General features: G+C 45.2%; 1 protein-coding gene across 2 annotated transcripts in view; it reads left to right on the top strand.

The window, feature by feature from the left end:
- The window catches only part of dsd (attractin-like protein dsd), a 153,137-nt gene that overhangs the window by 14,453 nt on the left and 120,293 nt on the right, over nucleotides 1–18,391 (top strand). For both annotated transcript variants that reach the window (XM_084591538.1, XM_084591539.1), the window contains 3 exons: nucleotides 6,367–6,867; nucleotides 14,718–14,898; nucleotides 17,838–17,992. In XM_084591538.1, the coding sequence (XP_084447664.1) occupies nucleotides 6,367–6,867; nucleotides 14,718–14,898; nucleotides 17,838–17,992 (837 nt within the window). The remainder of the gene's footprint in view (nucleotides 1–6,366; nucleotides 6,868–14,717; nucleotides 14,899–17,837; nucleotides 17,993–18,391) is intronic.

The raw sequence follows: 18,391 nt of genomic DNA, 5'->3' as shown, positions 1-18,391 counted from the left end.
AGCTGTTTCTTTTGGTGATGATAGTGGGCTGCCTTATTTGAAGTATATTTACAGGCAATTAATTTGGTTACAGTGCTGTGTATCAGACACTATTTCCATATACAGTAGAACCCCACTGATACGTTTTTCACAGGACCGTAAAAAAAAAAAAACGTAATAGCCGGGAAACGTAAGAGCCGGGAAGGACAAATTGAAAAATGACAGTAGTGGGCAAGTGAACGCTTGTTTATTACCATGCTAACGCTTAAAGTTGTGCAGCATTGTCTGTCGCATTTTCTCGCGTCCCGTGAGCACAACTCATTTTTCCAATACTTGCAGTGCCGTGTGGCTCTCGCGGTCGTTGCAAAAATACCTTCTGAGAAAGTCTAATGCTGCTACAGCCAAGTGAAGGTGGGTTCAGGCAGTGGCTCAACCTCCTCCTCTTCGTCGCCACTGTTGTGCGCGTCGACACACTCGGCCACGATCTGGTCAATGGTCATCATCTCGGAGGTGACAACGGCGTCGTCCACAGAAACATAATCACTGTACACGATCCCGTAGGCGCCAACTGCTTCCATGGTCGTGCCGAGTTCGCAATCCTCGGTGCTTACGGGTTCTGCTGCGCAGTCTGCGTCGGCGAAACATTTCGCAAAACAGTTTTTGACCGTTGCGGCAGTGGCAGCGCTCCATGCCGTAGCCAAATAGTGCATGGCATCAAGAACTGTAATGCCAGTCGGCTGCTGCCCGCAATCCACTGAGGCCAGAGATTGCTTCTTTATGCACTTTCTGTAAAAATGCTTGACATTTTTTATGATGCCAGCATCCAAGGGTTGAAGGTGGCTTGTTGTGTTGGCCAGAAGGTACACCACCTCGACATTCCGCAGCGACGTAGTGTCCTTAAGGTGCGCGGAGCAATTGTCTAAAAAAAGAACAACCTTTCTTGGCTGACTGCCCATTTTCGAGTCCATGTAGGACAAGAACTCCTCAAAAATTGCGCACGTTATCCAGGCTTTGCTGTTGTTCTTGTAGTGGCAGGGCAGGTACCGGATGTTTTTCAGGCACCGTGGGCTTCGAAATTTTCCAATGACCCACGGCTTCATCTCGGAGCCATCAGAGTTGCAACACAACAACACGGTGAGGTGTTCTTGGCTGCTTTTCCCGCCGTAGCAAGCCTCGCCTTTAAAGCTCAGCGTCTTTGATGGCTGTACCTTATAAAAGAGGCCCGCTTCATAGGCATTGAAAATATCCCTGGGTTCGTAGCCCTCGATAATGCCCGCCATGGACTCTTTCCAGTTGTCTACAGTAGCAGCGTCCACGCTTGCAGCCTCCCCGTTCACGGTTCGATAGCAAATTTCGTGCCTTCTCTTAAAGCGGTCGATCCAACCGTTTGACGCTCTGAAATCGTTGATCCCAAGCTTGTCTGCTATCTCCAGCACTTTTTCGCGCAAAATGGTGCCATCAGAATTCATACTTGCAGCTCTGGCTTGCTTGAACCATGTGTAAACAGCCTCATCAAGCTGCACGTGCCCCGCACTGCGGGCTTGCTTGCTTTTGATGTCGAATGACCGGGCGTTTCCTTCAATCTCGTTTCTTTTTGAAACAATGGAGTTCAAGGTGGATGGCGCGAGTCCAAGATCTTTTGCGATGCACAGCCACTTCCACGTCGGGTTTGCATCCACGGTGCGAAGAATGTTCAGCTTTTCCTCCAAGGAGAGCGCTTTGCGCTTTCTTGATTCCGTCACTGTAACAAGTTCCCGCGCTGCGGAGGAACGAGGCAGCTGCTAACTCACAGTGATTTATGTTGCAACGTGAAAGGGTCGGCACGGCGTCAGGTGGGCGATTGAGCGCGCTGGACGTGTGTGCACACAACCACGGTACGAATTTATTTCTTGTGTATCCCACAGCAGGAAAACACACGCGAAATGATTTCTAGCCGGAGGTGCGAAACGATGCAATGATATGTGGAAGGAGTTCGAAGCACGAAGTCAGCTGCGCAAGCAGCAACCACACAAAGAAAGCAGCATGGGAGAACGAAAAATGGCATGATGATAGGTAAAAAAAGATGCAAAAAAAGGCGCGACTGCTGCTGCTGATGATGATGCCGCCTGCCCAGGCGCCGTGAGCGCCTTCTGTAGACATGCCAGCAACGACAGGCCAAGCCAGGTCAAGTCGGGCCAAGTCAGGCCAAGTCAATTGGCCTTAAAAGTAAACATGGCCATCGCTGCTTGTTACTCAGGCCTGCCAGTTCGCGACGTATGATGCGGGAACGTGCCCGAAGTTACGACGTAACAGCGGGGTTTCTAATGCATAGAACACTGTGAGTCATGCCGGGACTCGATCATAAGAACGCAGCACCCGGGAACGCAACAACGGGGTTCTACTGTATTTAAAAGAAGCTGGTCTACAAATTGAAAGGAAGCACAGACTTCACGCATTGAACGATTGAAGCGGGATGCGGGTTTAGCATTGCATTCAGTGCAACTTCAGGATGATAATATGAGTTATTAATCATAGCTCAGTATGATCCAGCATGTCCCACTATGCTTAAATTAGTTTGAAAGGGTAAAATTTTGCTCCCTAACAAGAATTTTTCTGTAGCACAAAGTGAAGAAAGGCAGAACTCAACCCCACGCAGCGAATTGAAGCATTGGCTGGTACACGCATATTAAAAGCCATATACCATATTTTCCGGTTTATAAGACGCACCCCTCATATTTAGAGGCTTTCAACAAAAAAAAAATTAGTAATAAGACTCACCTCAATGTATTCAGTTTAGGGCAATAGGACTTGACTACGTGCTTACTCGACCATCGCATGCTATGTGCCTGAAAGAAAATTGGTTACGTGTGTGTGCGAATGATAGAAAAAAAAAAAAAAGGCAACACTTGTGTGCGAAAAACTTCTTGCTCAGTGAGAGCAGAAACACTGTTATTATACCTCTGTCACATGAGCAGATTTAATGTCATTTGAATCGAATGTCATTCGATGCATCAAATGTCATTCGGTTTCTTTCGGGGCTACACGGTAAAATATAATGTCATTCGCAAATGGTGGCAATTACGATCAGCTATAAAAAAATACTGCACTTAAGGAACATCAGTGCACATAAAAGGTGTTTGAAATCACTGTGTAACATTTTAAAGCTGATCAAAACATTTCTGTACGATAATTCAAGCAAAAAACATTACTTTTGGCTGTGCTGTAGCACTTTTGCCATAAAAATCCAAGCCAAGTATCGAGTCACCCACAAAGCTGATCAATGTAAACAAACAATATGGCTGAACACAGCTGAGCGCGGATACACAGTGCGGAGACGCACGGAGACACGTAGAGCATGCAATTAGCATCCAAACTGTGAGGCACTCAGCCAAAACTTTAAGTAGTTCCGAGATAAACACACGGGGAGATGCAGCTACCAAGGAGCACAGAGCCCAAAATGATCGTGAGTCGCTGCCATGACTGAACCACTGCTGTGATCAAGAGTAATGCCGTTCCACGAGAGCCTGCAGTGCTAATAATTTTACACCTAAATTAACAGCTTTTGAAACAAAACTTTAGAAATATAATTTTTAAATTTCAATGTGCGCAGAATACGTTGTTGCGTTACTTGTTTCTGCTGTGTATCTGGCATCAAGAGTACACATTCGGTTCACGATTGAATGCGAATGAGTTCCCCAAACTCATTTGATGAAGAATGTCATTTGAACCTAATGACATTAAATTTTCTCGTGTAGCACGGGAATAATGACATTAGATGCTAATGTCATTCGATACGAATGACATTAAATTTGCTCGTGTGACAGGGGTATTAAAAGGCTTCATCTTGGTACGTGGTTGCCGATTTCCCGAGATAGCGCCTAGGCGTCCTCTTTGCGCTCGTAATCACGGTGCTGATCATCGCTGCGCGCGGACGCTTTGACGTATACATGGCAAAGCACATGCAGGAAGGAGAACGCACACATGCAATAGTCACCAAACAACATTGTAAATCGTAACTGAAAAGAGGGTCGCCTCGATCTGGCTTGTCTTGGCAGCATGGAAAGGACGAGGAGCATGGATGTCGCCACCTTTTGGCATTCTGCCAGTGAGACTGCTGTACAATTCTAGAACACTGTAACGACTGTAAATATTGTAATTGCAGGCATCGCTACCGTTACCGTTTCACGATAAAGTTCGCCTATGAACATTGTGCAAAACGAAACAAATAATGCACAAAAGACGCATCATTGTATAGGACGCAATACTGAAAATTTTGTCAAAAAACCTTGTCTTATACACAGGAAAATACGGTAAATCTCGCTGTTTGTAAGCACTGATCTCAATGTCGAACTATTAATGCTCACTAAATTATAAATGAATGTCTACTATTGTAAAAACCATATTATAGGTCGAGTGGGAATATAGGTCGACCCCTTACCTTGGAGTGAAAAAAAAAAAAAAAAAAAAAAAAAGAGAGGAAAGAAAAATAACACATGAAAAGAAAAGTGGAGAAGCGCATATATTCAGATCGGCAGTGTCCCTGCATAACTGGAGCTACGATCTCAGTCAGAAAAAAAAAAATAAGTATAAACCGCTGTGTGGTACAGCGAGGAAAAAGAGACGGTGAAAAGGTGAAAAAAGGAAACTGGGGCAATGCCATTTTCAAATGGGATAACATGAGCTTGTTCATGCTCTATCTTGAGGGCACTTCATGCATAGTTTAGTAATTACTCTTCTAGCAGTTATCCTTTCTTTGAAATATATTGCATTCCTTTTTTTTTGTGTGTGTAGCATATATATGGACATGCTTAGCATGCTTACGTGTTCCTTCTAGGGGTAGTTTTGTGAAGATGAATATCCGATGAGGCGAAGGAATATTCTAGTCTTTCCAACTTCTGCTTAAAGGGAGTCTGCTTTATTAGGTTCAGCATGCTTCATAATACAGTCGAGCCCGGATATGTCAAACCCGGATAATTCAAATTTTGGTTATAATGAACTCTCGGAATATCCCCTTGAAAATCCCATGTAAAAGTATATGAAAGCTGCGTCGTATATCGAACTCAATTTCATCGGTCGTTCGATATATCGAACTCCGCATCACTCATTGGACGGTGTGCCTTTCCCAAAGACTATCGCATCACCCTCTGCCGTTTGCCGCGTGACGCTTTCAAGCCATGCGCGGAAGGAATGAGAGGGCGCAGTTCGGCGACGGCTGGTCTAGGGCAGCGCCACGCCCTTTTCCCAAAGGCGCGTGCATCTGTGGTGATTGCTGCCGCACGCCAGCACGTGCCGTTTGCTATTTATGTGCATGAAGGAACGAGAGGGAACTAATGTAGCCGTGGTGTTCAGGAGAGGGGAAAAATGCAATAGAGCGAAGCGCAAGCGTGTGTCCACTTTTCTGCCGAGCTTTATTTCTCCCCTTCCTCTCTTTCCCGGGCCTTCGTTCGCAGCAGCACACACTACGCATGCGCGGACAAGCCAGCTCAGCCCGTAAGCAGACTGACAATGGCTGTTATTTTTTTTATTTTTTTATTTTTTGCGGGAGTCGTTCATTCTTGCTGTCGTGCTGAACGTGTGGCGTAGCGTAAGCTATTGGTAGGTTTTTTTTTTTTGCGAAAGTTGTCTATTCTTACATTTATGAATCAACGATAGCACGTGGTCAGCTGCGATCATGACACCGACTTTTAGCATTGTTCGCTTCAAATGGCATTTGCAGCTATCATGCTTTCCAATGATTTTGTGGCAGTGGACTACGCCCGCCCCAAGCCCAGCATGATAAATCGAACCAGGCTTGTGCAATCAAGCCATCACGGGCACTCTGCCAAGTTCGCTACGTACCTGCCACCGCAGTATCTATCAAAAGACAGACGCCATGACATTGCTGCTAGCATCTGGGCACCTGTGGAGGCGACGGTCGAAACAGAGGGACGTGCCACTAAACGCTTTTTTTTTTCTTTTCAAATTTTCGGGGGGAGGGGGGGGGGGGGGGCAAATGTGGGAGGTGGGTTCATTATGCGAGTGGGTTGATTACCCGACAAATACAGTATCATTTTTCGCGATTGCAAGTGGCATCTCAAGCCGATTTCTGTATATTTAATTATCGATATATCGAACGATTTCGCGATCCCCTTCGAGTTTGATATATTTGGGCTCGACTGTAGATACCACATATATTTATGTACATGTTAGCATCTGGCGCATATTTGCACGTCTACTGAAAGCAGTAATTGTTGCTTCAAACTATTACCTTTTTTGTGTCAAAACGTGGCCAAAAAAATTCAAACAAAATCTTCTGTGTTGCTCTCAGTTACTGAATTTTCACTTGTGTTTTGGCTCCAGGCAACGCTTGTAATGTAAAAACCAAGGAGGCAAGAGCATGGAACAAACATAGATGGTTACCTTTCACAGGTGAAGACTGCAGCATTGCAGAGAGTGCTCCACACTACGAGGCTCAGCCTGCAACTGGTTGGGTGCGGGGACGAGCCATGCACCAAGCACTCATCCTGGGAGATGCCATGTGGATCCTTGGTGGGGAAAGCTTCACAGAGCTTGACCAGCAGGTCGCCAAGTTCGACTTCATCTCTCAGATGTGGCATACGGTGAAGCCAACCACTACCAGTGCACCAGCCAACCGTTATGGCCATTCAGTGGTGATGTATAGGGGTAAATTGTACCTGTTTGGGGGCACATTACGTGATGGCCACACTTCTAATGACTTGTGGCGCTGGGATCCTGAGGAACTGCGGTGGGCCCAGCTTTCGCCGCACCAACCTGAGTGCCAAAATGAGCTGTGCCCACCCTTGACGGCATCAGGCCACACGGCTGCTATTGTTGACAACACCATGGTGGTCATCTTCGGACACAACCCTGACTATGGATACCTCAACATTGTGCAGGAGTATACTTTTGGTAGGTTCCGACCAGCACTCATTTATTTCATTATCTTAGTGCTGCCAGATGGATGAAAAAAATTGACATGGATGTCAAGTTCAGACAGTGCAGCCATGGATTGCGTGGAATAGAACAAAGTAGGGTGGAAGTAGTAGAAACACAAAGAAGCATTACACATCTGGAATATGGAATGCATATTGCAACCACGCGAAGCGACAGGGACTAAGAGAAGAAAGCACAAGACAAAAACGCGTAACTTCAACTAAGGTTTACTACAAGGAAAACCACATTTATACAAGTTTCCTAATCACACCTGATAAACAGCAGACATCATCATGTCATACATGCGCGGTGACGAGCGTGGTACAAGCTAGCATCTAGATAATTGAATTCCTTCTTGGAAAGCAAAACTGAAGTAGTGCTAATGCAACGTTCATTCTTTTTTTTTATGCTATTGGCTTCAAAAATTTTCCTGCTGAGCTGGTTCAGTAATTTTTTCAGGACAATTGTGCCACCTAACCTGGGCACGCAGTTACGGCAATGGCGACAATGTTTTGCCAGTTCACCGACCCCCGCCAATGATTCAAAGGCTGCGCAATGCTCCTGAAGACAAACATTCAAGCAGCGTCCAGTTTGCCCTATGTAACACACATCATCATCAGCCTGATTATACCCACTGCAGGGCGAAGGCCTCTCCCATATTTCTCCACTTAACCCGGTTCTGTGCTAGCTGCATCCACTTGACCCCTGCGAACTTCTTAATCTCATCCGCCCACCTAACTTTCTGCCGCCCCCTGCTACGCTTTCCTTCCCTTGGAATCCAGTTTGTTACCCTCAGCGACCATCGGTTATCCTCTCTTCGCACTACATGTCCTGCCCATGTCCATTTCTTCTTCTTAATTTCCACTAGAATGTCAGTAACTTGAGTTATTTCTCTGACCCACTCTGCACGCTTTCTATCTCTTAATGTTACCCCTACCATTTTTCGTTCCATAGCCCTCTGGGTTGTCCTCAACTTAAGTAGAACTCTCTTGGTTAGCCTCCACGTTTCAGCCCCATAGGTGAGTACAGGCAAGATGCAACTGTTGTATACTTTCCTCTTGAGTGATACTGGTAAGCTGCTAGTCATAATCTGAGAGTGCTTGCCAAATGCGCTCCATCCCAATCTTATTCTTCTTGTTATTTCCTTTTCATGGTCCGGATCTGCGGTTACTACCTGTCCTAAGTAGACATATTCGCCTACTACTTCCAGTATTTCGCTACCTAATGTAAACTGCTGTTCCTTCCCGAGGCTGTTGCACATTGCCTTAGTCTTCTGCATATTGATTTTCAAGCCTACCTTTCTACTTTTTCTGTCTAGGTCATCAATCATTATTTGCAGTTCATCCCCCGAGTTGCTTAGCAAGGCAATGTCATCAGCAAATCGCAAATTACTGAGGTATTCTCCATCTACCCTTATCCCTAACTGCTCCCATTCCAAGTCTCTGAATACTTCCTCTAAACAAGCTGTGAATAGTACTGGGGAGATTGTGTCTCCTTGCCTAACACCTTTCTTTATGGGAATTTTGTTACTTTCTTTATGCAGAACTATGGTTGCTGTGCAGTCCCTATATATATCTTCCAGCACTTTCACGTACGGCTCGTCTACCCCCTGATTTCGCAATGCCTGCATCACCGCCGAGGTTTCAACTGAGTCAAATGCTTTTTCATAATCAATGAATGCTATGTATAAGGGCTGGTTATATTCCGAGCATTTTTCTATCACCTGATTGATGGTATGGATATGATCGATAGTAGAGTACCGTTTCCGAAACCCTGCTTGATCCTTTGCTTGATTGCAGTCTAAGGCTGTCCTGATTCTATTAGTGATTACCTTAGTAAATACCTTATACGTAACAGACAGTAAGCTGATTGGTCTGTAATTTTTAAGGTCCTTAGAGTCCCCTTTCTTGTGAATGAGGATAATGTTTGCGTTCTTCCATGGTTCTGGTACCGTCGATGACACCAGGCACTGCGTATACAGGGTGGCCAGTTTTTCTAGCATGATATCCCCCCCGTCCTTCAGCAAATCTGTAGTTATCTGATCCTCTCCAGCTGATTTCCCCCTTTTCATAGTTTCTAGTGCTTTCTTGACCTCGTCCTTCGTCACTGGTGGAACGTCTGACTGTTTCTCCCTACCGCCAATCTCATTACGATCCTGACTACTTTGGCTACTGTAGAGATCTGTATAGAGCTCCTCGGCTACTTTGACTATCTTGTCCATATTAGTGATGACGTTGCCCGCCTTGTCCCTTATCGCATACATCTGGTTTTTGCCTATGCCCAATTTCTTCTTTACCGCTTTAAGGCTTCCCCCGTTTTTTACAGCATGCTCAATTTTGTCCATGTTATACTTCCTTATATCGGCCACCTTGCGCTTATTGATTAGCTTTGATATCTCGGCCAATTCGATCTGGTCTGTTGGATTGGAAGCTTTCATACTCTGGCGTTTCTTAATCAAATCTTTCGTCTCCTTAGACAGCTTACCGGTATCCTCTCTAACTATCCTACCGCCTACCTCTACCGCGCACTCAGTAATGATATTTCTGAAATTATTATTCCTTGCCTCTAGGGTTATGTCGCCATCCTCAGTTAGAGCTGAATACCTATTCTGTAGCGAGATCCTGAACTCTTCTGCCCTCCCCCTCACCGCTAATTCGTTGATGGGTTTCTTTCTTACTAATCTATTGCGTTCCTTCTTCAGATTTAGGCTAATTCGGGACCTCACCATTCTGTGGTCACTGCATCGCACTTTCCCGATTACCTCTACATCCTGCACAATGGCGGGGGTTGAACACATTATGAAGTCGATTTCATTTTTAGTCTCTCCGTTAGGACTTTTCCATGTCCATTTCCGGTTCTTCCGTTTGCTGAAGAAGGTATTCATGATTCGTAAGTTATTGCGCTCTGCAAACTCAACTAGTAACTCCCCCCTGCTATTCCTAGAACCAATGCCATAATCACCTACTGCCTTGTCTCCAGCCTGTTTTTTCCCTACCTTGGCATTGAAGTCGCCCATTAGTACAGTATACTGCGTTTTTACTTTTTGCATTGCCGATTCTACATCTTCATAGAAGCTTTCAACTGCCTGGTCATCATAACTACATGTAGGTGCATAGGCCTGTACAACCTTCAGTTTATACCACTTATTAAGCCTAATTACGATGCCTGCAACCCTCTCATTAATACTATAGAAGTCATCTATATTACCCGCTATATACTTATTGACAAGGAAACCTACTCCTAGTTGTCGCCTCTCCGGTAAACCTCGATAACACAGTACATGCCCATCCTGCAGTACAGTATATGCCTCATTCGGCCTCCTAACCTCACTAAGCCCTATGACATCCCATTTCATGCCCTCTAGTTCCTCTAACAGCACTGCTAAACTAGCTTCACTAGCTAGGCTTCTAGCATTAAACGTTGCCAGGGTCAGTTTCCAATGGCGGCCTGTCCAGCGGAGCCAGGCTTTCTTAGCACCCCCTGCTGCATCACAGGTCTGACCGCCGCCGTGGTCAGTTGTTCCGCAGCCGCTGGTGACTGAGGGCCGGGGTTTTATGGAGCTTATCATAGGAGGTTGTGGCCAATTACTGCACCAGGGTGGCCAACTCCTGTTCTGGTGAGGGAGTGCGTTGCCGGAGGTGTTCACCGGCATCAGGTCGCACCCCAAACCTGTGTAAGCAATTCCATCGACACGCGGATTTTTTTTTTTTTAATCCGGTGGAGAATTGCGCGGCACCGGGATTTGAACCCCGGTCCTCCTGCATGCGAGGCGGCTGTTCTACCGCTACGCCACCGCTGCACCGATGTAACACACATGTGAGGGGTATTTTGTACACCACCCCTGTTTTGCAGGGAACAAACCTGTTTATGTGTTTAGTGCGGCAATCGTTCTTTTCTCCCTTGCCCAGCACCATACTGCACATGCCCGAAAGCTTTTTTGGCTCCGTGAAGACCACTGGGACGTCACCTTCACTGCGCCAAAAAAGCTTTCGGGCATGTGCAGTATGGTGCAGGGCAAGGGAGAAAAGAACGATTGCCGCACTAAGCATGTAAACAGGTTCGTTCCCTGCAAAACAGGGGTGGTGTACAGAATACCCCTCGCATGTGTTACATAGGGCATACTGGACGTTGCTTGAATGTTTGTCTTTAGGAGCACCGCGCAGCCGTTGAATCACTGGCGGGGGCCGGTGATTTGGCAAAATTTTGTCACCATTGCCGTAACTGCACGCCCAGGTTCCGTGGCACAATTGTCCTGAAAAAATTACTGAACCAGCTCAGCAGGGAAATTTTTGAAGCCAATAGCATAAAAAAAGAGTAACTGTTGCATAAGCAGTAGTTCAGTTTCTCTTTCCATAAAGGAATTCAACTATCTTGATGCTAACTTGTGCCACGCTCGTCACCGCACATGTATGACATGATGCTGTCTTCTGTTTATCAGGTGTGATTAGGAAACTTGTGTAAATGTGGTTTTCCTTGTAGTAAACCTTAGTTGAAGTTGCGCGTTTTTGTCCTTCTGTTTGTCCCTGTCACTTTGCACGGTTGCAGTATAGTCAACTACCAACTAGCCTGCCTTCGTCTGTCACATCTGGAAGTCAGGTATGGCATCACAATGACAACAAGCAAATGGGAATGAGAATAAGAGCAAACTCTTCATGATCAACAATTGGTTGAAGTGTTCCAAGGCATTTGACTTTAAATGATAGCGTTATTGATCGGGGAGACAACCTCAGCCTGAGGGCACGGCACTGCCTGGTGCACCCTCCGTGGAATGTGATGCCCCCCATTGTGTCCATCACCATAATTTTTGATAACCTTCAGTTGTGTTTTAGTGCGCTAGCACTAGATGGGTCACTAGAGAAAAAGCTATTGTGTGTCCTGTTGAAGTGTCCGAGGAGCAGTGTCACGATGCTCGTGTCTTTATTGAAGCTTCAAGTTCTATTCTGGCTGCTGTTGGCAGGAACTGCCAACTCAGGCAGCTTCTTTGATATGGGAGGGTGAGATGGGAATTGAACCCTCCAGTGCCCTTGGATCTTAAGTCAGACCCCCTAGACCACGCTGGCATGTTCATACTGTTTGGTTAAATCATGGTTTTGTATCTATGTCGGGCCCTGGTTTCGCTTTGGCTGGCTCTTTTTAATTCCTTGGCATGCGCTCAGGTGCTGTGCAGGAAAGGAAGAGCCAAACGGAACCACGATAAACTTAAGCTAAGCAAGGGCAGAAGTGGGGTGAATCATAATTGCAGTGAAAAAACACAATTACAAAAGAAGAAAAACACAACACATGGACGAATGCTACAAATTGACAGTAGGAAAGGCTTGTTTTTCACAGAAAGAAAGGCCCGCTGTAGACAAAATATACTTCAGGGAAACAAGTTTTTGGGCTAGTCAGTGACATTCTTAAATCATAGTTGCAGAGAAGAAACACTGTCACAAAAGAAGCGCACTACACACGGACGAATGCTACAGTGTTTGTCCATGTGTTCATTTGGTGGGCCAGGTCTCGGGCAAGCGCATGGGCGTGCTGGAAGCACATTGTAGGAATATATGGCCCGATGTCTAGATGATTTGAATGTGTGTCCATGGAACACTTTTGAGGGATGTGTTGCACTTGTTTTGGTAGTAGGCCAAATGCGTTAGCCTGACATGACTTTGTGAGTCATGTTCTGTTGTCAGTTATGGTAGTCTAGATGTTGAAGTCATTCTTTGGGGTGACATGCAGCAGGTGGCATGGCAATAGCTGCCTCTCCTGCATTTTTACTCGATATTGTGTGTATGAAATCAGATTTGTTTATCACCGGTCTGGTTTGTGGTTGCTATGCTCGTGGCTTTAGGGCTGGATGGTTAGCTTGCATTGTCCATCTATAGTACGTATGGATTTTCCCCGAATTGTTGCTCAAGCGTTGCAACTCGGGCTCATCTCTTTTTCCATTGTGCATAAGAGTGGGTGTTCCTTAGTATTGGTGCTTCCTGGGTTTTGCTTTTAATTAATCGTAGGGTCCAGGGCTACTGATTGTGATGGGGATGTTTGTTGATCCCAGTTTTCCAAGGAGAGCTCTGCCAGTGGGTGTATTTCGTTAAGGTTGTGTGATAAAGCCATAGAGGAAAGAGTTGACTACCACAGAGCATGTTCCAGGACATCTTAATTGAGTGATGCTGCTGTACCACATATGTCTTCCCTCCTGTCTGTATTGTGTTTGGCAGCATTTTCAATCTCTTGTAATCTAGCTCAACGTCGTGTATCACTGAAGCTGCCGTTTATGTGGCACATATGCTCATGTTTTGTCTTGTCACAATGTAGTGCAGGTCCTTGCCCTTTCAGTCCTTTGTCGTGGCCTGAGAAATGTTGTGGGAGCTCATGATATTCTTAAAAGCCACTGAGTTATGGGAACTGTTACCTCTCTCTCTCTGCCTCTTCTGCACAGATCATTTTAAAGCTTGAAGCACATAAAAAAAATTGCACACTAGCAATACTTTCTGGATAGGGTTGGTCATTTGGTGCACAGAAGCACTGAGGAGAGCGCCAGTGATGTAACAATGGATCACAATTTCTGAAATTAGGCCTCGTGTAGCATTTCACAAGTCTTCGAATACATCAGGAGCAGGGCAGTGATGCTCATTTTTGGCATTTGTTCCTATGCGTTAAAGAGACTGGGATTATTGAGTTACAGTGGTCAAAATATATGTGTAATTTTGTTTAAACTATAACTATTCTTGAATTATTTCGGTCTTGAGTTTGTCTCGAGGATGCAAATGAAAAATCAAGCGTTAACCAAGCGTTAACTTGTGTCAATAATTCACAGCGACACGCCATGCAATGAGCTGAGAGCCGCCAAAGCACTGCCGCTCATTGTATTGCTCAGGTTCTGGGTTTGTAGAAAATTTCGCTTATTATTTGGAAGCATCTTGCAAGGCTAGCCAATCGCAGGAGGCTTTGCAGGTATGTAACTTCTGTTCTGGCTTTTTGCGAGTGAAGTTTTTTTTTCTAGTCCGGTTTGAGCGAAGAAGCTGCAGGCGCTCACTTCGTCTGAGCCATGCATATGAGAGCATTGAGGTAGTTCAGTGCAAGCTTGGTAGGAACAATGGATAAGAAAGGCTGTGGTGGGCTATATATTATTAATTGTTATAGAAAAGAGTGAGAGAGGTCACAGTATAGTTTGGCACGTCACTGTGCCTGTTCCAGTAATGTGATGATGCATTAACAGAAGAATTTTCATGGGTGCTTTTATTGTAAACCATGCTGTTTAGTCTTAAAAATTGGGTACTAACATAACTATACTTCCATAGTGGTGTCCGAGGTGACCGAACAATGAAACGGTGCTAATAGAGTAATAGTGAAGATGCATTGCTCTATCGCAGATTCTTGTCGCTTCGTGCAGGTGCACCAGTGGCAACAATAGGCAATAGTGTCGTCATTATATGGTGCATCACCGAGGAGCATTGTCACATGCAGTTACAACTAAGAAAAATTTTATGTTAGAAGGTCTATGTGAAGATGTTGTTCCAAGACATTTTGTATGCTTATTTCTTAAGTGTATGAGAAATATACATTTGCCTGACTGTGACATAAGTGATATCTTTTTTTTTTTTTTTTTTTTTCATTTTGTTTAAGAAATTTAGATCTCATGTCATGTATATCTTTGCACTTTTAACATTTTTCTCTTCAGTATAGGATGGTTGCTTGGAGTGGGAGTGCCATATCTTTTGTCATTATAGTGAATTCTCTCCTGTCCTGGGGTGCTTTTGAAAGAGTGAAGTTACACTTGGGTTTTAAGGATTAACACTAATTAGGTTTGAATTAGCATTACAGTATTCTCTTTCTTCACGCAGGTACCAATAAATGGGAAATTGTCCAAGCAAAGGGAGCCATTGTAAAAGGTGGCTATGGCCACTCAAGTGTTTATGACCCCATCAGGCGCCAGATTTTGGTGTTTGGAGGTTACCATTCACAGACAACCACAGGTGTTGTGGTAGATTACCTGTACTCGTACCAGCCACATGAACGCACCTGGTGAGTATTCACTAGGCTTTTGGAAGAGGTTCAAAATTTGAAGGGTAATATAGTTTTCATGTGTCGTCGTGTTCTTTTGGCCGTGAAAGCTCGTTAAGTGGAACCTCGATAATTCTAACTACACGACTTGTTGCAGCCAAGCTCCATAGAGGTCTGTGTACAAAACAAGCCCGTTGATTTAAATGAAAGTAGATTCCGCTGCTGATAATTCGAACTGCGCGCTGTCGTGTCTGGGCACCCTGATGCCTAGCACATGGCCAGTCAAATGCCCCGTGATAGGATGGCATAGTTATGAGGCTGCATGTGTCGAAACCGGGGACAGAAGACAAAACCAGGTAAAACCATGCAAGCCTAACTGGCGCCATAACCATCTAAGTGGTCACCAGCGCCGGAAAGTAGGGGGGCGGCGGCTGTGGTGGCGGCTGCTTGCTGTCTGCTCCGTGTGACCACCAAGACTTTCAGCTAAATGATCATTAACCCCCATTAGCTTGGAAATATGGGTCTCAGCCGACGTCCATTTAAGGCCAAGGTGCTGGACGGCCACCTTAGTTTTGGCACTGGTTAGGCCGTGTGCTGGTACGATTGCATGGCACTGTTGGCGATCGTCAAAATAGCACTCCTCAAGCCTAAACTACATGTTGTGCAGTTGACCAAGCACCTTTGACGTGTGTGCAACGGCAAGTGTGATGAAACAAAATCGACCTCACCTCCAGTAATAAGCAGACTACTTGGTTTTGGTTTCACTTTTATGAGCCCTTCACCAGCCCACTTCAAAGTCGGCCATTGGTTGCACATCAGCCAACTAAGTGATTGCAGTTGCACTGCGTTTTGGGTAGCAGTAGTGGGTTTTTTGCGCGTTTTTATCATAGTTCCTCTGCTGCACCCTAAATGTGCACTCGTCAAGTGCCGTTCAGTGCGTCGTGTCATGAAGGCTCACATGCGACGCGGGCTGCTTGTGAAGGGGCACTGCCGCGACCATGTCGCACTGTGAAGGATACTGGAGAGGCCCTTACCATGTTCGAGCACTTCTGCTTTGACGCTTCCGACAGTGCATAGAATAAAACTTTGATTTAAACATGAAAAATGTCATTGCCGCGCTGTTCTAGTCTAGAAAGCAGGTGACCATTGCCCAATTTTGCACCACAAATTTACCCTTGTTGTCAGTTGTCAGTTTTTTGGAGGGCATTCAATAGATAATTCGAACTTTCCCCCTGGTCCCGTGATGTTTGAATTGACGAGTTTTTACTTTATAATGAAATAGTAAGACATGTAGATATATGGAACTATCACAATGTTGTAGTGTAGAGGGTTTAACATTTCAAAATGACGGGGCTCTGAGGGAGGCCGTTGTGGAGGGCTTCGGATTAATTTAGACTATTTGGAATTCTTTAATGTGCACTGACATCACATTGTACCCGAGCACCTCGTGTATCGCCTTCATCAAAATGGCCACCACAGCCGGGATCGTATCCACATACTCAGGTTCGGGAGATTAGTGCCCTAGCCATTGAGCCAGTGTAGTAGGAGACAACGATCGCGAGCTATGGCTCACTAGTAGAAGAGAAACTGAGCGAAGCAGGGTGGCGACAGCAAAAATCTATGCAATGTTTGTGCTATACTGCATAAAGTGAAAGCTCAGAGGGAGCAGTGTACAGTTAACCAATTTTTCATCGTCCACTGTATCAGTCTACTGTGTGTCTGTCGAAGCTTGACATCCATTGCGTGCCGTCCTGTTCAAATCACTGATGTCATCACTACTGAGCCCTCTTCTTCCAAGACTGTCAAAGCTCTATACTTCTTGCCAGAATTCCACCCGCTATGCACTGTCATAATCACATGGTGAGAGAGGTGACTGTGCAGTGAGAAGGGTGTCACTGCTCCCTTCTCAAGTGTTGCACATGTATGCTGGTGGAGACAGCTCCTGATGTCCCGTTAATGGGATAGCATTCAAATTCACATTCCGAGAAGAATGGTGTCCTGTCACGAAAATCCCTGATTGGCCGGAGAAGCACATACTCTGTTGACCAATCGGTGCTCTGCCAAGTCGCATGACATTGTAACCTTTTTACCACTTGTAGCCCGATTTGGCTAGTGGCTTGGCCATTTGGCAGGTTATGTGGCTGAGTGCCAATTGGGCTGTGTGATGTCACAAGACCACATGGCATTGGCAGGAGGTTCTGCAGGGTTGTGACACCATCCATTGGGTGGCAACTTTAGCCAAACAGCATTACAAAGTACCTCTGAAGAAAGAGAAGCACTTCATGTAAAAGAAAAAGGCAGTCTAGTGATTCGAGCCATTTCTCTTGGGTCATGAATCAGGCATACTACCTCACTGAGCGTTCATTCAATGTGATAGTTTAGAGGTCTTATTTACCTGTAGAGTAGACAGGGGCCACACATTGCATTACAGCAAGAACTAGTTAAAATTAAGGCCACTAATTAGCACTGCTAAGCAGTCCTCCCATATAGCACTGCTACTAAGCACTACTACTCAGTACTGTGAATGAGGAATACTAATTGGCAACTAATTTAGACAATCGATTAGCAACAATGCATAATGTCTACATGGCAATGCTATCACGTCAACTCTTAGGTACTTGAGCATTGTCCCAGTTTTCGTTACAATCGGAAACGTTGCTTGCAAGAGCTCCAGATTTCTAGGAAATGCAATAAAGGTTTCTTGCATTCTAGAGTCTGTTGCATTATAGAATGCATCCTACCATTGTTTTGTGTTCTTAATGTGTTTGCTTTGGCACTGATGGCTTGTGCCATCATCGGTGTGTCTTTTAGGAATTCATGTGGTAGTATGCAGCTCTGTTTACTTGGTGTTTATAGTGAGTTGTGATGCATGTAAGAGCAGGGTCTTGGTTACATTTTGCATGAAGGCAGTCGTTAGTTCCTATTGCTAAGCAGTCTTCCATATTGTGCTATCATTGCAGGACACTGTTGGCACCCAGCGCCTCTCACCGCTACCTGCATAGTGCAGTGCTGCTGCATCGAATGATGCTTGTATTTGGTGGCAACACCCACAATGACACTGCTTTTAGCACGGGTGACAAGTGCTTCTCTGCTGACCTTCTTGCCTATGACATAGGTCAGTTGTCATGCCTAGTGTGCTGCTCCAGTAAGCTTTTGTGGATTTTTTATTGAATTCTTGTCCTTACTAGTACGGTATTGGAATGCCAGGAGCAGCATATAGAACTGCTATTCAACTTAGTTCTTGGCTTACTACTTCTGTTTGTCCTGGCTATATTGAACCTGGACTATATACAACTATTGCTTATATCAAACTGTAATCCTTGAATATCCAATGAAATAGTATAGCATTGTTGTTCGCATTTATTGAAGTCCCATTCAGAAAATTGCAGGGCGCGCCTGCAAGTAGTACTTCTCCTGTGGTGCTCTCACGATCAAGTTTTGTGCACTAGAGCCAGGTCGGCATCCTTGCACTGTAAAACCGTGTGGCAAGGTGCATGTGGGCTGTGTTTGACAG

This window comes from Amblyomma maculatum, chromosome 1 (genome assembly GCF_055883805.1).
Source record: "Amblyomma maculatum isolate TAMU_Amacu chromosome 1, ASM5588380v1, whole genome shotgun sequence".
Classification (NCBI taxonomy): Eukaryota; Metazoa; Arthropoda; class Arachnida; order Ixodida; family Ixodidae; genus Amblyomma; species Amblyomma maculatum.
This window is presented reverse-complemented; position numbering and strand designations above follow the sequence as displayed.